The 25,969-nt window shown below is 49.3% G+C and overlaps 1 protein-coding gene across 1 annotated transcript in view; it reads left to right on the forward strand.

The window, feature by feature from the left end:
• Positions 1–5,178: 5,178 nt before the first annotated feature.
• Positions 5,179–25,969, forward strand: part of LOC140720258 (zinc-binding protein A33-like) — a 72,644-nt gene continuing 51,853 nt past the window's right edge. Inside the window, exon 1 of the mRNA XM_073035128.1 lies at positions 5,179–5,355. Coding sequence (XP_072891229.1) covers positions 5,179–5,355 — 177 coding nt within the window. The remainder of the gene's footprint in view (positions 5,356–25,969) is intronic.

A 25,969-nucleotide genomic window follows, 5' to 3' on the forward strand; every position in this document is an offset into this window, starting at 1 on the left:
TGATTAACATCTTCACATTAATTATCCTGATTGTGAATCTCAGCAAATGACCCAGCCAGTAACACAACCTTCCCTGTTTCAGTAACAATCATTTTGCCCTCATTAATCATCACTGGAATATTATGATCCCCACAAATCCCCCCATTTTCTAAATCATATCCCAAACAATTCCAAGTTTGATATCCCTTCCAATATTATCTCCATATAACCTCCAGTAAATCACCTTCTTCCTCACAACGGCCTTTGCCCTTTTATTGTTAATAATGTAACTCGGAGAGTGATGCACCATCACATAAAAACTCACATTTCTCCCTATTTGCTTCCTGTCCTGGGGAAGAGTCCCTGGCTATCTATCTATTGATATAGTAATACCAACTATACCTCTATCATTTCTTCTCTCATCCTCTGAACTATCCACAACACCACCAACCTTTGTGTCTTCTGCAAACTTGCCAACCCATCCTTCTACCCCCACATCCAGGTCAATAATAAAAATCACGAAAAGTAGAGGTCCCAGAACTGATCCTTGTGGGACACCACTAGTCACAACCCTCCAATCTGAATGTACTCCCTCTACCATAACTCTCTGCTTTCTGCAGGCAAGCCAATTCTGAATCCACCTGGTCAAACATCCCCGGATCCCATGCCTACTGACATTCTGAATAAGCCTACCGTGTGGAACCTTATCAAATGCATTACTAAAATCCATGTAGATTACATCCACTGCACTACCCTCATCTATATGCCTGGTCACATCCTAAAAGAACTCCATCAGGCTTGTTAGACACGATCTGCCCTTCAGAAAGCCATGCTGACTGTCACTGATCAGACCATGATTCTCTAAGTGCCAATAAATCCTATCTTTGTGAATCTTTTCCAACAGCTTTCCCACCACAGATGTAAGGCTCAGTGGTCTATAATTATCCGGCCTATCCCTACTACCCTTTTTGGACAAGGGGGAGAACATTCGCCTCCCTACAATCCTCCGGTACCATTCCCGTGGATAATGAGGACATAATGATCCTAGCCAGAGGCTCAGCAATCTATTTCCTCGCCTCGGATGCAGAACTGGGAAGTGGCAGAGGGAGTTCAACACAGATGAAGAGATTCATTACTGCAGATCAAATTTGAACACAGAATATAATATTAATGGTAAGACTCTTGGTAGTGTGGAGGGTCAGAGAGATCTTGTGGTCCATGTCCATACGACATTCAAAGCTGCTGTGGAGGTTGGCAGTGTTGTTAGGAAGACGTCTGGTGTGATGGCCGTCATCAACCGTGGGATTGAGTTCAAGAGCTGTGAGGTGATGTTGAAGCTACATTTCTCCTAACCTGTACATAAGTAATTGTACCCCAACACGGCATGGTTGTGGGCTTAGTTGGACCCCACTTGGGAGACCTGTGTTCAGTTCTGGTGACCTCACTACAGGAAGGATGTGGATACTATAGAGAGTGTAGAGTAGATTTACAAGGAAGTTGCTCTTGGATTGGAGAGCATGCCTTATGAGAATAGATTGAGTGAACTTGGCCTTTCCTTCTTGGAGCGATGGAGGATGAGAGGTGACCTGATAGAGGTGTATACGATGATGAAAGGCTTTGACCATGTAGATAGCCAGAGGCATTTTCCCAGGCTTGAAGTGACTAACACGAGAGAACGTAGTTTTAAGCTGCTTGGAAGTCGGTACTGAGGGAATGTCAGGGGTAAGTTTCTTACACAGAGAGTGGTGGGTGCATTGAATGGGCTGCCTGCAGCGATGGTGGAGTTGGATACAATAGGATATTTTAAGAGATTCTTAGATAGGTTCATGGAGCTTAGAAACATAGAGGGATATACGATCAGGAAATCCTATGCAGTCTCTAGAGTAGGTTAAATGGTCGGTACAACATTGTGGGCTAAAGAGCCTGTAATGTGTTGTAGATTTCTGTGTTCTGTGTCAAAGGCAGACAGAGGGATTAGTTTAAACGGACAGGAGGACAGCATGGAAAGGTTGGGCCGAAGGGCCTGTGTTAGTGCCGTAAGGGAGGGGTTCTGTCCCAAACATCGACTCCATTCCCCTCAACAGATGCTGCCTGACTTGATAACGTTCTTGAAAAGTTGCATTCTGTTCTGCTTAGCATTCTGTACAAAGGATGTTTTGTGCTGGAAGAGAGCAGAGGAGATTCATCATGATTGAGGGGGCTGTGTTCATAAGTCCATAAGGCATAGGAACAGAATTAGGCCATTCAGCCCGTTGAGTCAGCCACCTTTCTATCATGGCTGATCCCAGATCGCACTCAATTCCAGATATCTGACCTCCCGCCATATCCTTTGATACCCTGACCGATCAGGAAACGATCAACTTCCGCCTTGAATATACCCACACACTTGGTCTCCACCGCAGTCTGTGGCAGAGCATTCCACAGATCCAATACACCCTGGGTAATAAAAAAAAATCCTGCTTACCTCTGTTTGAAAAGGTGGCCCCTCAACTTTGTGGTTGTGCCCCACCACAGGAAATACCTTCTCCACATCCACCTTATCCAGTCCTTTCAACACTCAGTAGGTTTCAATGAGATGCCCCCGCATTTTCCTGAGTTCCAGTGAGCACAGGGTCAAAGCTGCCAAGTGCTCCTCATATGTTAACCCCTTCATTCCCAAAATCATCTTTCTGAACTTCCTCTGGACTCTCTCCAATGACAACACATCCTGTCTGAGATGTGGGGCCCAACACTGTTGACAATACTCCAAGTGTGGCCTGACTCGTGTCTTATAAAGCCTCAGCATTATCTCCTTGCTGTTATATTCATGGGGCGAGATTGGACTGTGTTGACCTACAGGGGGATCTTGGAATCCGAGTTCATAACTTCCAGATAGTGGTTCCATTGTCAGGCAGTTATGTTGCAGTTTTATAAATCTCTAGTTTAATCACATCTGGAGAATTGCATTCGAAGACAGGAATAATGTGGAGGTTTTGGATGGTGAGTGGAAGAGGCTTAACAGGATGCTGCCTGGATAAAGTGAGACTGGACAATCTCGGGGAATTTTCTCCGGAGTGGCAGAGGCTGAGGGAGATCTGACAGACGTTTACAGGAACGTGAGAGACACAGACAGAGTGGACAGCCGGGATTTTTTCTCTGAGGAGGAAATGTCCAATGCCAGTGGGCATGCACTTCAGGAGAAAGAGGGAACACACTCTCATTGGTCCTTTTTGCAGTATTGAAGTATTTTGTAATTTCGTGTAATTTTGTCTTTTCTCTGCATAGCTGCTGTTGGAAAAAAACAATTGGAAAAGACAATGATGTTAAAAACCTGACTCAGAATGTTTAAAGGAGATTTGCGTTTCAAGTTTTGTTTTTCATTCCCATAGTGGTGGGTGTCTGGAGTGAATATCGGCTGGTGGTGGAGGCGGATGTGATAGAGGCTATTAGATACCATGTGAATGTGAGGAGGATGGAGGGATGTGTTCCTTGTGTAGGCAGAAGGGATTGGTTTAGTAAGGCATGAAGTGACAATTGGTTCAGAACAAGACAGTGAGCAGAAGGGCCTGTTCAAGGATAAGTACAGCAAGCAGAGCAGGTAAACTGGATAAAGTGATCCCACTCAGAGAACAGATTGTGACGTCAGTGGATATATGTCGTCATCACAGTTCTCTCACCAAAGATACTTCACTGCTGGATAAAATGAAGTTTGTGATGTTTATAACCGATGTGGTGAATTGTACTGATCAGACATCTCATCCTACTGAGGAAATAAAATGATTGTGAAAACTGCAGAAAGGTATCTTGGTGTAACTGGTGTTTTGTGGGAAGCTTTAAATGAAGTTTTGTTGGGTGGGGTATCTGTATCGCAGTCTACTTGTCAACATACACAATAGGATTAAAATATTGCAATGAAATGCGAGAACTCTGATTTATAATGGTCAAGACTTTAAGAAGTTTATTTCTGGTTTTCAGATTCTTCCGATGTTATATCTGTTCAGGAAACCTGTACATTTTAAGTTTCTATTCCTGTGCAGGATTGTATTGTCGTTTGGCTTGACAGGTTAGTTGGTAGAGGGGTGATGTTGCCAGTTTTATAAGGAAAGGGGCAGAGTATAGCGTTGTGAATGGGAATAAAATGTATCATGAACTTGTGCAAAATCTTGATTCAACAGGTATGTGTGTAGCTTCTTGTGTGAAATATTAACTTTTTGAATCGTATTTGGAGGTTTGGCCATCCACTTTCCTCATGGAAAATGGTTGTTGTAACAGTGTCCATTCTAAAACCTGCAGCTCCCCGTCTGATCCTCCTTGTTATAGGCCAATATCATGAACGCCTCATTTATGTAAACTTGTGGGATGTGTGGTAATTGGGAGTTTGCATTATATTTTTGATAAAAGAGTTGATTTCATGTTTTATCAGTCGGGGAATTCGGAAAACTTTGGAATCAGTTTTGGGTTTGGAAGATTATATTAGGAAACACAGTTAAATAAAGATCAACACGTACAAACAAGCTGGAGGAACTCAGCAGGTCAGGCAGCGTCCGTGAAAACGAGCAGTCAACGTTTCGGGCCGAGGCCCTTCGTCAGGACTGAAGAAGGAGGGGGCAGGGGCCCTACAAAGAAGGTGGGTGAGGGTGGGAAGGAGAAGGCTGGTAGGTGCCCGGTGAAAAACCAATCAGAGGAAAGATCGAGGGGGTGGGGGAGGGGAAGCACGGAGGGGATAGGCAGGAAAGGTGAAGAAGGAATGTAAGGGGAAAGCACTATGGGTAGTAGAAGAAGGCAGAATCATGAGAGAGGTGATAGGCAGCTGGAAGAGGAGGCAGAGTGAAAGTGGGATGGGGGAAGGGAGGGGGAGGTAATTGCCGGAAGTTGGAGAATTTGGTGTTCATGCCGAGGGGCTGGAGACTACCCAGACGGCATATGAGGTGTTGTTCCTCCAATCTGAGAGAGGGAGAGAGGGAGGGAGGGAGAGGAGGAGAGAGAGAGAGAGAGAGAGAGAGAGAGAGAGGAGAAGAGAGAGAGAGAGAGAGAGAGAGAGAGAGAGAGAGAGAGAGAGAGAGAGAGAGAGAGAGAGAGAGAGAGAGAGAGAGAGAGAGAGAGAGAGAGAGAGAGAGAGAGAGGAGAGTGGGGATTGAAAGAGGGAGAAGACAGAGTGGGGAGATGAAAAGAGATAAGGAAGAATAGGGAATAGCTGGCCTTCGAAGGGGCTGTAGCGCTATGCGGCGGGATTGCCTGGGAGGATGGTGTGCTGGGCACCTGTATCGACAAGTGCCATCCACCTCTGCGTGTTTCCCATTCCCCAGTGTACTACGACAGGTATATGTGGCCTCAGGTCCCCCGGGCGGGAGAGGGCGAGAGAGCAAATGCGCCGGGGGCCCTGGCCTTCATCCTATGGTGAGGCGCCTCGGTGGCTGAGGTGGGACATTTCCCGTCTCAGGAAATCTCTGAGTTCTGTCCTCAGGCAGTTTCAGGTAAGGGAGGTGCAGAGGGTGGGTTGGTGTGGGCATGGTCTGGCTGGGCGGGGCGGTCTGGCTGGTCTTGTTGTAGCTAGATTTGCCCCTGTAATGCAGAGAACGAAGTGAGATTGGGGAGAAGAAAGACGGGGGAGTAGGGAGAGGAAAGAAGGGGGAGTGGGGATTGAAAGAGGGAGAAGACAGAGTCGGGATACGAAGAGAGATAAGGAAGAATAGGGAATAGGTGAAGAATAAGGAACAGTGTGGTGTGGAAGAGGGATTCCGGAGAAAGGGGAGTACAACAGTGTCACTCCACTCTTCAGGAAGCGAGAGAGGCAGAGGGAAGGAAACTGAAGGCCAGCTGGTCTGACCTCAGTGTTTGGGAAGATGTTGGATTCGATTATTAAGGATGATGTCTCAGGGTTCTTTGGGCAAATGATAAAAAGGGCCGTAGTCAGCATAGTTTCCTGACAAACCTGTTGAAATTCATTGAAGAAACTAACAAGCGGGATAGACAAAGGACAATCAGTTGATGTTGTGTACTTTGAATTTCAGGCCTTTGAAAAGGTGGCAGACATGAGGCTGTTTAACAAGCTACGAGCCCATGATATTACAGAAAGAGTCCAGCACAGATAAAGCAGTGGCTGATTGACAGGAGGCAGAACGTGTGAATAAATGGAGCGTTTTCTGTCTGGCTGAAGATGTCCAATGGCATTCCACAGGGGTCTGTGATGGGACCGATTATTCTCTGCTATATGGCGATGACTTGGATGATGTATTTGATGGCTTTGCTGCAAAATCTGCAGAGGACATGAACAGAGATGGGGGGAAAGGTAGTTCTGAGGACGTAGAGAGGCCACAGAAGGAGCTGGACAGATTAGGATTGGAAACGGCAGATGGAATACAGAGCATTCATTCCATGAGGACTAAAAGGTAAAAGCAAGGACGAAATGCTGGAACATTAAAAAGCTCTGGTGGGGCCTCACTTGTAGTATTTTGAGCAGGTTTGAGCTCCTTGTCTTAGAAAGGATGTGCTGAATCTCCAGGGGGTTCAGAGGAGGTGCACGAAAATGGTTCCAGTATTGAATAGGTTGTCATATCACCATTGATGTCTCTGGGCCAGAATTCAGAAAAATAAGGGGTGAACTCGTTGAAGGAGGAGCCTTGATAGAGTGGATGTGGGCAGGATTTTTCCTGTGATTGGTGGGTCTAAGACCGGAGGAGCCATAACAGAGGGCATCCTGATAGAACGGAAATGAGGAGGAATTTCTTTAGCCAGAGTGGAGAATCTATGGGATTCTTTGCCACAGGCAACGGTGGAGGCCGAGTCTCTCAGTACATTTACTACAGAAGGTCATATATTACTGATTGTTCAGGGTGTGAAAGGATACGAGGAGAAGACAGGAGATTGGGACTGGGACGAAATTGGATCAACAAGGATGATACGGTGATATGTTAAAGCAGAGTCGATGGGCCGAATGTCCTAATCTACTCCTGCACCTCATGGTCTTATGGACTATCTGCATTTTGAACGCTTCTGTCTCTTTGGGATGTGGATAACCTAGGCTTTCTGAATTGCTTCCCAAAATTCCACCCAGTCTTGCTTTGACGTCTCTTCCAATCACTTTTGGCCAGCTCCTCTCTCACGCCTCTGCAGTTTCCAGGGCCTGCTGACATTTTCTACCTGTCATTGGTGCCAATATTTACCAACAAGTCTGGTTGCTCGCCGTCCCCCTTTAGAATGCCAGGGACCTGATCGGAGTCATCCCTGTCCCTGGCACCTGGACACATCTCACCATCCGGGTGACTCTATCGCCACCACAGAACCGCTGGTCGTTGGTTGACAACAGGAGGAACTCTAACCCTGTTACGGCGGAGGGAGGATCGGGTGAGAGTTAATGTTCTGGAAATGGAGGGTTTGCCTCATGGATCAGAGGGAATGAAAGGTTGGAGAGGCTTCAGTTGTTTCCTCTGTAGCGATGGGGGGTGAGGGGAGACCAGAGGCAGACTGAGGCTGAGTAGGGATCTGACAGAAGAGAACCGACATCGTTTGTTCACCAGGTGAATATCTCAATTACCAGAGGATGTGATTTCAAGGTGAGTGTGGAACAGTTCAAAGATGATGTTTACCTGTGTCCCGGTACTCTACTCTGCTCCACAGTCCTCTCTCTCTCCCTTTCTCCCTCTCTCCCCCTTAACTCTCATATCTCTCCGTCTCTCTCTCTCCCCCTTAACACTCATCTCTCCGTCTCTCTCTCTATACATATACAATTCCTCAATTTCTCTATCTCCTCTTTTCCTCATCCGTACTCTTTTACACCCTCCCACTCTTTCCTCCAAACATTCTTCCCTACACAGTCACTAACCTGCATCTTTCCCTTATTGTCTCTTGCTCCGTTTATGCCTAACTTTTCGCTTGCCTCTCGTTTTCTCCCCAATTCCCCCTTTCCTGTAGCTTGCTGTCTCCGCCACCCACCCGTCCAGACCAGCACCCCTCCCCCACCCCGCACTGTGATGACGGTTTTACACACTCAGTGGATTACAGATGTTGTATAATTTCTCGTCGGTTGGAAAGATTCAATGTTCTCTCAGAAGATAAAGGCTTGTGGTTTCCCGGAGAGACCTGTTTGTTTCCGTTTAGTGTGCTGCAGAATAGGCGGCGGAGGGGTGTGGAGAAGGGGGGAGAGAGAGGGCAAGTGAGGACGTAAGAGAGGGGGAAGAAGGGAAAAGAGAGGGGTAGAGAAAAGGGAAAGTGAGAGAGGGAGAGAGACAGAGAGAGAAAGAGAGAGAGAGAGAGTGACAGGCAGAGAGAATGAGAGAGGGGGAGAGAGAAGAGGAGAGGGGAAATGAGTGTAAATTGGGACATTTGCTTTCAACGAATCAAGGTACAGTGATAACCTTTGATTCGCATCCCGTCAATAAAGATCAATTCATCACCTCGGGACTGGGAGTGCGGGGTCGCGAAATGTAGGGGGACAATTAATTAAAGGAACGAATCATACAGACCAATTAATCACAACACTGCATTAGGGAGATTGTGAAGTTAGTGGTCCATCTCTCAGGAAGTCAGAATGTTCGACGTGTGTGGGGTCTTTGATAATGTGGACTGTTTTATTGAGGCAGAGAGATGTGTAAACAGTGTCCACAGTTTCCATGATGTACTGAACTTGTTCACAGCTCTCTGCAGTGTTTCCGGTGGGGGCCAGTGCTGTTGCCGTGACAACACGACTAGTTTCCGCACAGGATGTGTTCTGTAAAAACAGTTGATGGTCGTCCAGGAGGCGCCGATTTTCTTCAGCCTCTGGAAGAAGCAGAGAGGCCGCTGAGCTTTCTTGGCGATAGTGTCCTTGTGGCTGGACAAGGACAGGCTGTCAGTGGTGTTCACTCTCAGGAGATTGGGGCTCTCAACCCCCTTATCCTCTGCCGTTGATGTAAACAGGATTGTCTGCATCGCCCCGGCTGACTTCCTGTTGTCAGTAACCAGCTCTATTGTGTTGGTGAAATGGAGGGGGTGGGGAGTGTTGATACCAGGTCACAAAGCTCTCCAGCTCCGACCCGACACGCGGGTGGAGAAGGTTTACAGGAGTAAATTCCAACCGTGTGCAAACAGCACTGGCTCTGTGAACACGGGTGGAACTGTCCAGACGGACTGAAGGGTCTATTTACGCGCTTTCCCCGAATCTCATCCTTCTCTCTCACCTTCCTCTCTCTAGTCTCTCTCTGCTTCTCCTCTCACATCCCAAACTCTACTATCCCTCCCCCTCACTCCTCCATTACTCCCCACTCCCTCCGCCTTACACCACTCTCACACTGACCCCTCACCCTCTGCTTACTCCCTACCTTCCTGAATCCTGCATCACTCATATGAAACATATTCCTCCCGCGCCCTCCTCATCCAGCCGAAAGGCTTTATCTGCTGTCGCTTCCGCAGGACACGGATTTACTCAACTTCCGGTGACTCTGATTCACTGTCAAACCCTCAGCGGAGAGGAAGGGAGAGGGCGAGGGAAAGTATCAGGCCATTGGGAAGAGGGTGAAACAAATTTGGGGGAATTGGGTAGGGGGCGAGAGAGGAGGGAGACAAAGGGATGAGGATATGCGGGGAGAAGTGAGTGTGTAGAAGGAGGAGAGATAGAACGGGTAAAGAGCTCGGGGGAAGTTGAGAAGCAGGAGATACTGGGAAGATGGAGAAACAGGACTAAATGGAACCAGACAGGAGAGGAATTTCATCCTCACCCTCTCCATATCCCTCTCCCTATACGTATCCCTCTCTCACTCCCCCTCTCTCTCTCTCCTTCTCACGCTTTCCCTCTCTCTCCCTCTCCCTCTCTCTCCCCTCAGTTCTCTCTGTCTCCCTCTCTCTCTATCACACTCTGCCTCTCTCTCACTTCCTATGTCTGCCCTCCCTCTCCCTGTCTCCTTCTCTCTCACTCTCTCCTTACGCTCTCTCTGTCTCCATCTCTCCCTCTCTCTCACTCCCCTCACTCTTTCTGTCTGTCTCTCACTCCATTCCTCTCTCTCCCTCTCTCTCTGTCTCTCTCTTTCTGTCTCTCTTTCTCTCCCTCTCCCTCCCCTCTCTCTCTATGACACTTTCTGCCTCTTTCTCTCTCACTCTCTCTCCCCACTCTCTCTCTGGTTCTCTCCCTCTCTGTCTCCCTCTCTTTCTTTTTGTCTCTGTCTCTCTCTGTTCCACTCCCTCTCTCCCTCTGTCTCTCTCTTTCTGCCTCTCTCTCCTTCTCTCTCTCTCTCCTCCTCAGTTCTCTCTCTCTCCCTCTCTGACTCTCCCTCTCGCTTTCCTCCTCTCTCTCTGTCTCTGTCTCTCTCTCCGTTTCTCTCTCTCCTTCTCTCTCTGTCTCTCTCTTTCTGTCTCTCACTCTCTCTCTCCCCCTCAGTTCTTTCTGTCTCCCTCTCCCTCTCACTCTCTCAACTTCTCACTCCCTCTCCCTCTGTCTCTGTCTCCCTCTCTCACTCTCTCTCCCCACTCTCTCTCTGGTTCTCTCCCTCTCTGTCTCCCTCTCTTTCTCTGTCTCTGTCTCTCACTCTCTGTTCCACTCCCTCTCTCCCTCTGTCTCTCTCTTTCTGCCTCTCTCTCCTTCTCTCTCTCTCTCTCCTCCTCAGTTCTCTCTCTCTCCCTCTCTGACTCTCCCTCTCTCTTTCCTCCTCTCTGTCTCTGTCTCTCTCTCCGTTCCTCTCTCTCCTTCTCTCTCTGTCTCTCACTCTCTCTCTCCCCCTCAGTTCTTTCTGTCTCCCTCTCCCTCTCACTCTCTCTCAATGTCTTACTTCCTCTCCCTCTGTCTCTGTCTCCCTCTCTTTCTCTCCATCTCTGTCTCTCTCTCTCACTCTCTGTTCCTCTCTCTCGCTCTCCCTTTCTCTGTCTCTCTCTTTTGTCTCTCCCTCTCTTTCTCTCACTCTCTCCCCACCCTCTCTCTCTGTCTCTCTCCGTCTCCCTCTCTCTCTCTCCATCTGTCCCTCTCTCTCTGTCTCTCTCTTTCTGTCTCTCACTCTCTCTTCCCCTCTCTCCCCCTCTCAGTTCTCCCTGTCTCCCTCTGCCTCTCACTCTCTCCCTCTCTCTCTATCACTCTCTCTGCCTATCACTCTCTCTTCCCTACTCTGTCTGTCTCCCTCTCCCTCTCACTCTCTTTCACTCTCAATCCCTCTCCCTCTGTCTTCCTCTGTCTCTCCCGCTCCCTCTCTCTCTGTCCCTCTCTCTCACTCTCTCCCCACCCTCTCTCTCTCCCTCTCTCTCCCTCTCCCCCTCAGTTCTGTCTGTCTCCCTCTCTCTCTATCACTCTCTGCCTCTCTCTCACTTCCTCTGTCTCCCCTCCCTCTCCCTGTCTCCTTCTCTCTCACTCTCTCCTCACTCTCTCTGTCTCCCTCACTCACTCTGTCTCTGTCTCTCACTCTCTGTTCCACTCCCTCTCTCCCTCTGTCTCTCTCTTTCTGCCTCTTTCTGCCTCTCTGTCTCTGTCTCTCCTCCTCAGTTCTCTCTCTCTCTCACTCTCTGACTCCCTCTCTTTCCTCCTCTCTCTGTCTCTGTCTCTCTCTCCGTTCCTCTCTCTCCCTCTCTCTCTGTCTCTCTCTTTCTGTCTCTCCCTCTCGTTCTCTCACTCTCTCCCCACCCTCTCTCTTTCTCTCCCCATCTGTCCCTCTCTCTCGCTCTCTCTCTCTTTCTGTCTCTCACTCTCTCTTCCCCTCTTTCTCTCCCCCCTCAGTTCTTTCTGTCTCCCTCTCCCTCTCACTCTCTCTCAATGTCTTACTTCCTCTCCCTCTGTCTGTCTCCCTCTCTTTCTCTCCCTCTCTGTCTCTCTCTGACTCTCTGTTCCTCTCTCTCCCTCTCTCTGTCTCTCTCTCTCTCTGTCTCTCCCTCTCTCTCACTCTCTCCCCGCTCTCTCTCTCTGTCTCTCTCCGTCTCCCTCTCTCTCTCTCCATCTGTCCCTCTCTCTCTGTCTCTCTCACTCTCTGTTCCTCTCTCTCCCTCTGTTCCTTTCTCCCCCTCTCTCTGTCTCTCCCTCTCTTTCTCTCACTCTCTCCCCACCCTCTCTCTGTCTCTCCGTCTCCCTCTCTCTCTCTCCATCTGTCCCTCTCTCTCTCCGCCTCTCTCTCTCTCTCTCTCACTCTTCCGTTCCTCTCTCTCCCTCTCTGTTCCTTTCTCCCCCTCTCTCTGTCTCTCCCTCTCTTTCTCTCACTCTCTCCCCACCCTCTCTCTGTCTCTCCGTCTCCCTCTCTCTCTCTCCATCTGTCCCTCTCTCTCTCCGCCTCTCTCTCTCTCTCTCACTCTTCCGTTCCTCTCTCCCTCTCTCTGTTCCTCTCTCTCCCTTTCTCTGTCTCTCTCTTTCTGTCTCTCACTCTCTCTTCCCCTCTTTCTCTCCCCCTCTCAGTTCTCTCTGTCTCCCTCTGCCTCTCACTCTCTCTCCCTCTCTCTCTATCACTCTCTCTGCCTATCACTCTCTCTTCCCTTCTCTGTCTGTCTCCCTCTCCCTCTCACTCTCTTTCAATCTCTCACTCCCTCTCCCTCTGTCTTCCTCTGTCTCTCCCGCTCCCTCTCTCTCTCTCCCCACCCTTTCTCTCTCCCTCTCTCCCTCTCCCTCTCTCTCCCCCTCAGTTCTCTCTGTCTCCCTCTCTCTCTATCACTCTCTGCCTCTCTCTCTGTCTCCCCTCCCTCTCCCTGTCTCCTTCTCTCTCACTCTCTCCTCACTCTCTCTGTCTCCCTCGCTCTGTCTCTCTCTCCATCTCTCTCTCCCCTCTCTCTCTCTGTCTCTCTCACTCTGTTTCTCTCCCTCTCTGTCTGTCTCTCTCTTTCTGTCTCTCTCCCTCTCCCTCCCGTCTCTCTCTATGACTCTTTCTGCCTCTTTCTCACTCACTCTCTCTCTTCCCTCTGTCTGTTTCCCTCTCTCTCACTCTCTCAATCTCTCACTCCCTCTCTGTCTCTCTCTCTCTCTCTGTGTCTCCCTCTCTTTCTCTCTGTCTCTGTCTCTCACTCTCTGTTCCACTCCCTCTCTCCCACTGTCTCTCTCTTTCTGCCTCTCTCTGTCTCTGTCTCTCTCTCCTCCTCAGTTCTCTCTCTCCCTCTCTGACTCTCCCTCTCTTTCCACCTATCTCTCTCTCTGTCTGTCTCTCTCTCCGTTCCTCTCTCTCCCTCTCTCTCTGTCTCTGTCTTTCTGTCTCTCACTCTCTCTCTCCCCCTCAGTTCTTTCTGTCTCCCTCTCCCTCTCACTCTCTCTCAATGTCTTACTTCCTTTCCCTCTGTCTCTGTCTCCCTCTCTTTCTCCCCGTCTCTGTCTCTCTCTGACTCTCTGTTCCTCTCTCTCCCTCTCTCTGTCTCTCTCTTTCTGTCTCTCTCTCTGTCTCTCCCTCTCTCTCACTCTCTCCCCGCTCTCTCTCTGTCTCTCTCCGTCTCCCTCTCTCTCTCTCCATCTGTCCCTCTCTCTCTGTCTCTCTCACTCTCTGTTCCTCTCTCTCCCTCTCTGTTCCTTTCTCCCCCTCTCTCTGTCTCTCCCTCTCTTTCTCTCACTCTCTCCCCACCCTCTCTCTCTGTCTCTCACCATCTGTCCCCCTCTCTCTCTCTGTCTCTCTCTTTCTGTCTCTCACTCTCTCTTCCCCTCTCTCTCTCCCCCTCTCAGTTCTCTCTGTCTCCCTCTGCCTCTCCCTCTCTCTCTATCACTCTCTCTGCCTATCACTCTCTTCCCCTCTCTGTCTGTCTCCCTCTCACTCTTTCAATCTCTCACTCCCTCTCCCTCTGTCTCCCTCTCTCTTTCTCTCACTCTCTCCCTCTCTTTCTCTCACTCTCTCCCCACCCTCACTCTCTCTGTCTTTCTGTTTCCCTCTCTACTTCTCTCTCTCCCCCTCTCTGTCTCTCCCTCTGTTCCTCTCTCCCTCTCTCTCTCTCTGTCTCTCCCTCTCTCACACTTTCCCCACCATCTCTCTCTCTGCCTGTCTCTGACTCTCTCCCAGTCTCTCTCCCTCTCTCTCACTCTCTGTTCCTCTCTCCCTCTCTCTCTGTCTCTCTCTCTCTCAGTCTCTCTCCCACCCGCTCTCTCTCCCCACCCTCTCCCTGTGTCTCTCTCCCTCTTTCTGTCTCTCTCCCTCTCTCTGTTCCTCTTTCTCTGCCTGTCTCCCTGTCTCTCTCCCTCTCTCTCTCTTGCTCTCCCTCTCTCTGTCTCTCTCCCTCCCTGTTCCACTCTCTCTCGCTCGCTCTCTGTCTCTCAATCTCTGTTCCGCTCTCTCTCTTCCTCTCTCCCTCTCTCTCAGTCTCTCTCCCTCTCTCTCTGTCTTTCTCTCACTCCCTGTTCCTCTCTCTCTCGCTCTCTCTCTCTCTGTCTCTCTCTCACTCTCTGTTCCTCTCTCTCTCTTCCTCTCTCCCTCTCTCTGTCTCTCTTTCTCGATCTTTCTCTATCTCTCCCCACCCTCACTCCCTCTCTCTGTCTATCTGTCTCTCTCTCTCTGTCTCCCACTTTCCTGCTGTCTCTCTCTGTCTGTCTGTCTGTCTCCCTCCCTCGCTCTGTCTCCCTTTCTCTCTGGCTCTCTCCCTCTCTGACTCTCCCTCTCTCCCCACCCTCTTATTCTGTATGTCTGTCTTTCTCTGTCTCTCTCCCTCTCTCTCTGTTCCTCTCTGCCTGTCTCTGTCTCTCTCCCTCTCTCTCTGTCTCTCTCTCTCTCTCCATTTCTCTCTGTCTGTCTCTCCATCTCTCTGTCTGTCTCTCTCTCCGCTCCTCTCTCTGTCTCCCTCTCTTTCTCTCTGTCTCTCTCCCTCTCACTCTCTGTTCCTCTCTCCCTCTGTCTATCTGTCTCTTTCTGTCTCTCTCTCGCTCTCTGTCTCTCTCCCTCTCTTTCTCCCTCTCTCCATCTCTCTATCTCCCTCTGTCTCTTGCTCTCCCTCTCTCTGTCTCTCTCTCCATCTCTTCCTCTCTCCCTCTGTCTCTGTCTCTTGCTCTCCCTCTGTCTCTCTCTCCATCTCTTCCTCCCTGTCTCTATCTCTGTCTCTTGCTCTCCCTCTCTCTGTCTCTCTCTCCATCTCTTCCTCTCTCTCTCTCCATCTCTCTCTTTCTGTCTCTCACTCTCCCCTTCTCTCTCACCCTCTCAGTTTTCTGTCTCCCTCTGCCTTTCACTCTCACTCCCTCTCTCTATCACTCTCTCTTCCCTTCTCTGTCTGTCTCCCTCTCCCTCTCACTCTCTTTCAATCTCTCACTCCCTCTCCCTCTGTCTTCCTCTGTCTCTCCCGCTCCCTCTCTCTCTGTCTCCCTCTCTCTCACTCTCTCCCCACCCTCCCTCTCTCCCTCTCTCTCTATCACTCTCTGCCTCTCTCTCATTTCCTCTGTCTCCCCTCCCTCTCCCTCTCTCCTTCTCTCTCACTCTCTCCTCACGTTCTCTGTCTCCCTCGCTCTGTCTCTCTCTCTCCATCTCTCCCTCTCTCTCTCCCCTCTCCCTCTGTCTGTCTCTCACTCTGTTCCTCTCTATCCCTCTCTCTGTTCCTCTCGCTCCCTTTCTCTGTCTCTCCCTCTCTTTCTCTCACTCTCTTCCCACCCTCTCTCTCTCCATCTGTCCCTCTCTCTCGCTCTCTCTCTCTGTCTCTCTCTTTCTGTCTCTCACTCTCTCTTCCCCTCTTTCCCCCTCTCAGTTCTCTCTGTCTCCCTCTGCCTCTCACTCTCTCTCCCTCTCTCTATCACTCTCTCTTCCCTTCTCTGTCTGTCTCCCTCTCCCTCTCACTCTCTTTCAATCTCACTCCCTCTCCCTCTGTCTCTCCCGCTCCCTCTCTCTCTCTCCCCACCCTCTCTCTCCCTCTCTCACTCCCTCTCCCTCTCTCTCCCCTTCAGTTCTCTCTGTCTCCCTCTCTCTCTATCACTCTGCCTCTCTCTCACTTCCTCTGTCTCCCCCTCTCCCTGTCTCCTTCTCTCTCACTCTCTCCTCACTCTCTCTGTCTCCCTCGCTCTCTCTCTCTCCCCCCTCTCTCTGTCTCGCTCACTCTGTTCCTCTCTCTCCCTCTCTGTCTGTCTCTCTCTTTCTGTCTCTCTCCCTCTCCCTCCCCTCTCTCTCTATGACTCTTTCTGCCTCTTTCTCACTCACTCTCTCTCTTCCCTCTCTGTCTCCCTCTCTCTCTCACTCTCTCTCCGCACTCTCTCTCTGTCTCTCTCCCTCTCTCTGTCTGTTTCCATCTCTCTCACTCTCTCAATCTCTCACTCCCTCCCTCTGTCTCTGTCTCCCTCTCTCTCTCACTCTCTCTCCGCACTCTCTCTCTGTCTCTCTCCCTCTCTTTCTGTCTGTCTCTGTCTCTCACTCTCTGTTCCCCTCCCTCTCTCCCTCTGTCTCTCTTTCTGCCTCTCTCTGTCTCTCACTCTCTCTCCCCAGTTCTTTCTGTCTCCCTCTTCCTCTCACTCTCTCTCAATGTCTTACTTCCTTTCCCTCTGTCTCTGTCTCCCTCTCTTTCTCTCCGTCTCTGTCTCTCTCTCACACTCTGTTCCTCTCTCTCCCTCTCTCTGTCTCTCTCTTTCTGTCTCTCTGTCTCTCCCTCTCTTTCTCTCACTCTCTCCCCACCCTCTCTCTCTCTCCATCTGTCCCTCTCTCTCTCCGCCTCTCTCTGTCTCTGTCACTCTCCGTTCCTCTCTCCCTCTCTCTGTTCCTCTCTCTCCCTCTCTGTCTCTCTCTGTCTCTCCCTCTCACTCTCCCTCAGTCTCTCTCTTTCTGTCTCTCACTCTCCGTTCCTCTCTCTCCCTCTCTCTGTTCCTCTCTCCCTCTCTCTGTCTCCCTCTCTCTCTCTCTCAATCTGTCCCTCTCTCTCCCTCAATGTCTCTCTTTCTGTCTCTCACTCTCACTTCCCCTCTCTCTCTCGTCCCCTCTCAGTTCTCTCTGTCTCCCACTGCCTCCCTCTCTCTCTATCACTCTCTCTGCCTATCACTCACTCTTCCCCTCTCTGTCGGTCTCCCTCTCCCTCTCACTCTCTTTCAATCTCTCACTCCCTCTCCCGCTGTCTTCCTCTGTCTCTCCTGCTCCCTCTCTCTCTGTCTCCCTCTCTCTTTCTCTCACTCTCTCCCTCTCTCTCACTCTCTCCCCATCACTCTCTCTGTCTGTTTCCCTCTCCTTCTCTCTCTCCCCCTCCCTGTCTCTCCCTCTGTTCCTCTCCCCCTCTCTCTCTCACACTTTCCCCACCATCTCTCTCTCTCTCTGCCTGTCTCTGACTCTCTCCTCAGTCTCTCTCCCTCTCTCTCTCTCTCTCACTCTCTGTTCCTCTCTCCCTCTCTCCCTGTCTCTCCCTCTCTGTCTGTCTCTCTCCCACTCCCTCTCTCTCTCCCCACCCTCTCTCTCTCTGTCTCTCTCTCCCTCTCTCTGTTCCTCTCTCTCTGCCTGTCTCCCTGTCTCTCTCCCTCTCTCTCTCTTGCTCTCCCTCTCTGTCTCTCTCCCTCCCTGTTCCACTCTCTCTCGCTCTCTCTCTGTCTCTCTTCCTCTCTCCCTCTCTCTCAGTCTCTCTCCCTCTCTCTGTCTTTCTCTCACTCCCTGTTCCTCTCTCTCTCGCTCTCTCTCTGTCTCTCTCTCACTCTCTGTTCCTCTCTCTCTCTTCCTCTCTCCCTCTCTCTCGATCATTCTCTATCTCTCCCCACCCTCACTCTCTCTCTCTCTCTCTGTCTGTCTCTCTCTCTCCCTCTCTGTCTCTCCCTCTTTTTCTCTCACTCTCTCCCCACCTTCTCTCTCTGTCTGTCTGTCTCTCTGTCTCCCTCCCTCGCTCTGTCTCCCTTTCTCTCTGGCCCTCTCCTTCTCTGACTCTCCCTCTCCCCACCCTCTTTGTCTGTCTGTCTTTCTCTGTCTATCTCCCTCTCTCTGTTCCTCTCTCTCTGTTCCTCTCTGCCTGCCTCTCTGTCTCTCTCTCTCCATCTCTCTCACTCTGTCTGTCTCTCTCTCCATCTCTCGCTCTCTGTCTCTGTCTCCGCCCCTCTCTCTGTCTCCCTCTTTCTCTCTGTCTCTGTCTTTCTGCCTCTCTCTGTCTCTCTCTCTCTCTCCCCAGTTCTTTCTGTCTCCCTCTTCCTCTCACTCTCTCTCTCAATGTCTTACTTCCTTTCCCTCTGTCTCTGTCTCCCTCTCTTTCTCTCCGTCTCTGTCTCTCTCTCACTCTCTGTTCCTCTCTCTCCCTCTCTCTGTCTCTCTCTTTCTGTCTCTCTCTGTCTCTCCCTCTCTTTCTCTCACTCTCTCCCCACTCACTCTCTCTCTCTCTCTGTCTCTCTCCGTCTCCCTCTCTCTCTCCATCTGTCCCTCTCTCTCTCCGCCTCTCTCTCTGTCTCTCTCACTCTCCGTTCCTCTCTCTCCCTCTCTCTGTCTCTCTCTTTCTGTCTCTCTCTGTCTCTCCCTCTCTTCCCACCCTCTCTCTCTGTCTCTCTCCGTCTCCCTCTCTCTCTCTCTCTCTCCATCTGTCCCTCTCTCTCTCCCTCTGTCTCTCTCTCTGTCTCTCACTCTCTCTTCCCCCTCTCTCTCCCCCTCTCAGTTCTCTCTGTCTCCCTCTGCCTCTCCCTCTCTCTCTATCACTCTCTCTGCCTATCACTCACTCTTCCCCTCTCTGTCTGTCTCCCTCTCCCTCTCACTCTCAATCTCTCTCTCTCTCTTTCTCTCACTCTCTCCCCACCCTCACTCTCTCTGTCTGTCTGTTTCCCTCTCTCCTCTCTCTCCCCCTCCGTCTCTCCCTCTGTTCCTCTCCCCCTCTCTCTCTGTCTCTCCCTCTCTCACACTTTCCCCACCATCTCTCTCTCTCTCTGCCTGTCTCTGACTCTCTCCTCAGTCTCTCTCCCTCTCTCTCTGTTCCTCTCCCTCTCTCTCCCCACCCTCTCTCTCTGTGTCTTTCTCTCCCTCTCTCTGCCTGTCTCCCTGTGTCTCTCCCTCTCTCTCTCTTGCTCTCCCTCTCTCTGTCTCTCTCCCTCCCTGTTCCACTCTCTCTTCCTCTCTCTCTGTCTCTCTCTCTCCCGATCATTCTCTATCTCTCCCCACCCTCACTCTCTCTCTGTCTGTCTCTCTCTCTCTGTCTCCCACTTTCTTGCTGTCTCCCTGTCTGTCTGTCTCTCTCCCTCTCTGTCTCTTCCTCTTTTTCTCTCACTCTCTCCCCACCTTCTCTCTCTGTCTCCCTCCCTCGCTCTGTCTCCCTTTCTCTCTGGCCCTCTCCCTCTCTGACTCTCCCTCTCTCCCCACCCTCTTTGTCTGTCTGTCTGTCTTTCTCTGTCTCTCTCCCTCTCTCTCTGTCTCTCTCTCTCCATCTCTCTCTGTCTGTCTCTGTCTCCGCCCCTCTGTCTCCCTCTCTTTCTCTCTGTCTGTCTCTCTCCCTCTCACTCTCTGTTCCTCTCTCCCTCTCTGTCTATCTGTCTCTCTCGCTCTCTGTCTCTCTCCCTCTCTCTCTCTCCATCTCTTCCTCCCTGTCTGTCTCTTGCTCTCCCTCTCTGTCTCTCTCTCTCTCCATCTCTTCCTCTCTCCCTCTGTCTCTGTCTCTTGCTCTCCCTCTCTCTGTCTCTCTCTCCATCTCTTCCTCTCTCTCTGTCTCTCACTCTCAGTTCCTCTCCCTCTCTCTCTTTCTCTGTCTCTCTCTCACTCTCTCTCTCTTTACATATACAATTCCTCAATTTCTCTGTCTCCTCTCTTTTCCTCATCCGTTCTCTTTTGTACCCTCCCACTCTTTCCTCCAAACATTCTTCCCTACACAGTCACTAACCTGCATCTTTCCCTGATTGTCGCTTACTCCGTTTATGCCTAACTTTTCGCTTGCCTCTCGTTTTCTCCCAAATTCCCCCTTTCCTGTAGCTTGCTGTCTCCGCCACCCACCCGTCCAGACCAGCACCCCTCCCCCACCCCGCACTGTGATGACGGTTTTACACACTCAGTGGATTACAGATGCTGTATAATTTCTCGTCGGTTGGAAAGATTCAATGTTCTCTCAGAAGATAAAGGCTTGTGGTTTCCGGGAGAGGCCTGTTTGTTTCCGTTTAGTGTGCTGCAGAATAGGCGGCGGAGGAGTGTGGAGAAGGGGGGAGAGAGAGGGTAAGTGAGGACGTAACAGAGGGGGAAGAAGGGAAAGGAGAGGGGTAGAGAGACGGAGAAGAGAGAGATAGAGAGAAAGAGAGAGAGAGTGACAGGCAGAGAGAATGAGAGGGAGAGAGAAGAGGAGAGGAGAGATGAGCGTAAATTGGGACATTTGCTTTCAATGAATCAAGATACAGTGATAACTTTTGATTCGCAGCCCGTCCATAAAGATCAATTCATCACCTCGGGACTGGGAGTGCGGGGTTGCGAAATGTGAGGGACAATTAATTAAAGGAACGAATCATACAGACCAATTAATCACAACTGCATTAGGGAGATTGTGATGTTAGTGGTCCATCTCTCAGGAAGTCAGATTGTTCGACGTGTGTGGGGTCTTTGATAATGTGGACTGTTTTATTGAGGCAGAGAGATGTGTAAACAGTGTCCACAGTTTCCATGATTTACTGAACTTGTTTACAGCTCTCTGCAGTGTTTCCGGTGGTGGCCGGTGCTGTTGCCGTGACAACAGACAATCCTGTGTTTCCGCACAGAATGTGTTCTGTAAAAACAGATGATGGTCGTCCAGGAGGCGCCGATTTTCTTCAGCCTCTGGAAGAAGCAGAGAGGCCGCTGAGCTTTCTTGGCGATAGTGTCCTTGTGGCTGGACAAGGACAGGCTGTTAGTGGTGTTCACTCTCAGGAGATTGGAGCTCTCAACTCCCTTATCCTCTGCCGTTGATGTAAACAGGAATGTCTGCATCGCCCCGGCTGACTTCCTGTTGTCAGTAACCAGCTCTATTGTGTTGGTGAAATGGAGGGGGTGGGGAGTGTTGATACCAGGTCACAAAGCTCTCCAGCTCCGACCCGACACGCGGGTGGAGAAGGTTTACAGGAGTAAATTCCAACCGTGTGCAAACAGCACTGGCTCTGTGAACACGGGTGGAACTGTCCAGACGGACTGAAGGGTCTATTTACGCGCTTTCCCCGAATCTCGTCCTTCTCTCTCACCTTCCTCTCTCTAGTCTCTCTCCGCTTCTCCTTTCTCATCCCAAACTCTACTATCCCTCCCCCTCACTCCTCCATTACTCCCCACTCCCTCCGCCTTACACCACTCTCACACTGACCCCTCACCCTCTGCTTACTCCCTACCTTTCTGAATCCTACATCACTCATATGAAACATATTCCTCCCGCGCCCTCCTCATCCAGCCGAAAGGCTTTATTTGCTGTCGCTTCCGCAGGACACGGATTTACTCAACTTCCGGTGACTCTGATTCACTATCAAACCCTCAGCGGAGAGGGAGGGAGAGGGCGAGGGGAAGTATCAGGCCATTGGGAAGAGGGAGAAACAAAGTTTTTGTCACTCTCTCGTACTCTCTGTCTCCCTCTCTCACTCACTCTCTCTCTCCCTTTCTGTCTCCCTCTCTCTCTCTCTGTTCCTCTTTCTCTCTCCCTCTCCGTGTCTCTCCCTCTTCCTCTCTCTGCCTCCCTCTCTCTCTGTCTCCCTCTCTCTCTCTCTCTCTCTCTCTCTCAGTGTACTATAAAGTCACGGATGGAGGGAAGGATATGCAGTCTGGGAGAAAGGTGGAGCTGGGGTCACTGAACGAAGCCAATGCCGAAACAATCAATTGCTGACTCGATCAGTTTCACTCCTCCCTCTCCATATCCGTCTAACTCTTTCCCCTCTCTCCGTGGCCGAAGGACAGATGTGACAGTGGTGAAGAGAGAAAGAGAGTGAGGGAGAGAGATGTTAAGAGACAAAGGGTAGACTATAGGGGGGAGAATGGGAGAGTGCGGGTAAGTAGGTTGAAGAGGGTAAGATTGGGTTGAGCGAGTGGGTGCAGTGATAGAGGGTGAAGAGAGGCACCGAGGGAAGGAGGAAGGAAGGTGGAGGGTAAGAACGTGAGCAAAGATAGAGGGTGGGGAGGCAGAGAGGGAGAACAATTTTACGTGAAATTTGGGCAAACAAGAGAAGGAGAGCGGGAACAGGGCTGGGTTAGAGAGGGAGGGAAGGAGAGAGGGGGAAAGGAAGGAGTGGACCAGCGTGGAGGCGGGAGAGATGGAGAGGGCTGGAGTGGAGGAGAGTGTGGGAGTGATTGCGAGAGTAATACAGGGGAGAAGTCTGTGTGTTGTGTGTGTGTGTGAGAGAGAGAGAGAGAGTGATAAAGGGGGAGACAGAGAGACTGCAATGAACTGTTGGGGTGAGAGAGGGACAGAGGGAGTGAGAGCGCATGGGAGAGATAGGTAAGAATGGAGGAAGGGAGAGAGGTGCCAGAAATGGGAAAAGAAAGGTGCAGAGAGGAGGAGGAGTAACGGAGAACAACACACACAAAATGCTGGAGGAACTCAGCAGGTCAGGCAACCTCTATGGAAAATAATAAAGAGTGGACGTGTCGGACCGAGATCAGCAAGATGAGAGGATTCGATCAGTGGGGAGTAGGAACTTTCCGAGGATGCTGTGGGATTGTTTGTTGGATTACAGTAAGTGAGAAGTACAATATATAATGAAAAACACAATCCCAAGTCTAAAACAAAGAGTGAAGGAATTGATGAAGGAACAAGTGATACAAACAATTTACTAAACAAGTGTAAACAGAGCACAGAATCATTGATCTGAGAGAGGGGGTGTAGTGGGGGTGAGGGTGAGAGTGGGGGAGACTGGAGAGGGGTGGAGAAAGGGGAAAAGGGAAGGGGAGAGGGAGGGAAGAGGGATGAGAGTGAAAGAAAGAGAATGTGGGGAGAGAGGGTTCAAGAGTAGGAGAATGGGGTATACTGGGGAGGAAAGAGTGAAGCAGAGAGTTGGGAGAGAGTGGGAAGTGTGGGGAGAGAGTGTGGGAGGAGAGTGTGAGAGAGAGAGGAGAGAGTTGAGAGAGGGGAGGGAGCGAGAGAGAATGGTAAGAATGAAAGTGAGGTTTGTAGGCAAGAGAGGGGGGAGGGACAGAAATGGATGGGTATGGAGTGGGAGGTGCCTCACCTCATCTTGCCTTGATGACCGATGCTGCTTTTCCTTTTGCTAAGGCAGAGGTGGATGGACTTTCGATCGGTCAGGGCATGAAAGGATACGCGGCGAAGGCAGGAAAATGGGGCTGGGAGGAAAAATGGATTTACCATGATGAAGTGGCAGAGCAGTTTTGATGGGCCAAATGGCCTAATTCTGCTTCTATCTCTTATGGTCTTAGAGCAGCCTCTCATTCAATGAGAGCAAGAGCAATGAACTGGGTATGGACTTTGGAGGAGGAAACAGGAACCCATGAGGCAATCCTCATCGGGGCTCAAAGGTGGAGACGTTCAGCAACTTTAAATTCCACAATATTAACATTTCAGAGGATCTGTCCCGAGCCCGGGACACAAGTGCAATTACAAGAAAGCAGGAACTGTCTGTCCTCAGTAGTATGGCCCAGCACATCATAGTAGATATGGCCCAGCACATCACGGGTAAAACTCCCCTCACAACTGAGCACATCTCTGCGGAGTGCTGTCGCAGGAAATCAGCATCCATCATCAAGGACCCCCACCACCCAGGCCATGCTCTCTTCTCAATGCTGCCATCAGGAAGAAGGTGCATGAGCCTCAGGAGCCTCAACCCCAGGTTCAGGAACAGTTATTACACTCAACCAACAGGTCCTTCTTTCTTTTTACAGTATTTTTATTCAGAAGAAAAAAAAAGATTTACAGAGTGCAACACATAGATATATCTCAACATAACTTGTGTACATTCATATATTGTAATAAAATTGATCAAAATGTTATAGCATAACACATAAAAGTATACCACTCTGTAATCAAAAATTTAAAGATAGGTCATACATCATAAAAGAAATGTTTTATATATATAAAAAAAGTCAACCCTCTACCAACTACCAAAGAAAAAAGCTGATGGATGACAATGGATAATTAGAAAAAAAACATATTCACTTAAGAAGAGAAGATAAAAATATACATAAAAGTCTGTGCACTGTTAAACTTTATAAATTGGAAAAGTAATTTAGGAAAGGTCCCCAAATATCATAAAAAGATTGTTTCGAATTTAAGACTGAGCAGCGGATCTTTTCTAAATTTAAATACGACATAATATCACGTAGCCATTGAAGATGTGTAGGAGGGGTAGACTCCTTCCATTTACGCAAGATTGCTCTCCTTGCTAAAAGAGAGGTAAAACTAAAACCTGTATGTTAGGAGTATTTAAAGTTATATCTTCATTTGCAATCATATCAAACAAGGCAGTAAGGGGATTTGGGTCAAATTGGACCCTAAAAAGTTGAGAGAAGGTATGAAACACTTCCTGCCAAAACTTTTCAATTGTAGGGCAAAACCAAAACATGAATTAAAGAGGCATCAGCAGAGTTGCATTTATTATAAAGTGAAGAAACATTCGGGTAAAAACTGGAGAGCTTCTGTTTAGAAATGTAAGCTCTATGAACCACTTTAAATTGTAGAAGAGAATGACGAGCACAGAGAGATGATTTATTAACCCGTTTAAGAATTTTATTCCATCTATGATCAGAAATCTGACAATTTAGGTCATCCTCCCAAGCTTTTTTTATTTTATCTAAAAAGACTTGTCTAGAATCAATCAACAAGTTATAGATACCGGTAATAGAATCATTAACAGAAGGTTTTAAATTTAAAAGATCATCCAGTAAATTTTTATCAGGACCTATAGGAAAAGTAGCTAATTGGAAACGTAGAAAATCTCTAATTTGAAGGTATCTGTAAAAATGTGATTTTGGGAGTGCAAATTTATTTGACAATTGGTCAAATGATGCAAGAGATCCTGAGATAAACAAGTCCCAAAAATGCTTAATACCGAGTTCATCCCGATCCTTAAAGACTTTGTCAGTCATGGAAGGGATAAAAAAAATAATTAAGGAGAATGGGAGATGATAATGAAAAATTCGCTAAACCAAAAAATTTTCTAAATTGAGACCAGATCCTTAAACTTAGCTATTCCCACAACCAACAGCTCTTCATCTCATGTTCTTGAAGTTTATTTCTGAGTTATTTATTAGTTTTATTTCTTTTGTATTTGAATTTTGTTGTCTTTTGCACATGGTTGTTTTGTTTGTCCTTTTGGGGCCGATCTTTCATTCATCTTATAATGGTTATTGAGTTTATGGAATTTATAATATAATCAAATCCTAGGATTATACATGGTGACATGTCTATACTTTGATAATAAATTTACTTTGCACAGTTTAAATTGTACATTTCAATTTGTAAATAACTCTGAAACACAAGAGCGGGTTGTGAGCTCAGTCTGCTGGGTAAATTATTTTGTTTTGATCTGAATGGTCGGCCCAACTTTGTGACCCGTCTTTCGAGGCACACCAATTACTGGAAATATTCCTGAATTGAATTGGAAAGCCTCAAATACTCTGTCTCTCTGCTCAAGCGTGCGAATACCTGTAGACACACACACACACACACACACACACACACACACACACACACACACACACACACACACACACACACACACACACTTAAAAACATCGACAATCATATCAGTGCCCAAAAATACCAGGGTGACCTGCCTCAACAACTATCGCCCAGTGACGCTCACTACTGTGATGAAGTGCTTTGAGGGGTTGGTCATGGTCAATCAACTCCTGTCTGTGTGCAGGGACCCACTGAAATTTGCCAATCACCGCAATCTGTCAACAATTCTCACTGGCTCACACTCAGCCTCAGATCACCTGGATAAAAGCAATACACAAGTCAGGCTGCTGATTACAGCTCAGCGTTCAACACAATCAGACCCTCAATTGTAATCGACAAGCTCCAAAACCGGGGCGTCTGAACCTCCTTCTGCAACTGGATCCTCACCAGGAGACCACAGTCTGTGTGGATCAGAAATAACATCTCCTCCTTGCTGACAATCAACACGGGCACACCTCAACGATGCGTGCTCAGCCCACTGCTCTACTCTCTCTACACCACGTCTGTGTGTCTAGGCTCATCTATAAACTTGCCGAAGACACAACTATTGTTGCTGGAATTTCAGACGGTGACGAGGAGGAGTACCGGAGTGAGATAGATCAGCAAGTTGAGTGGTGTCGCAGCAACAACCTTGCAC

This window comes from Hemitrygon akajei, unplaced genomic scaffold (assembly GCF_048418815.1).
Source record: "Hemitrygon akajei unplaced genomic scaffold, sHemAka1.3 Scf000039, whole genome shotgun sequence".
NCBI classification, from domain to species: Eukaryota; Metazoa; Chordata; class Chondrichthyes; order Myliobatiformes; family Dasyatidae; genus Hemitrygon; species Hemitrygon akajei.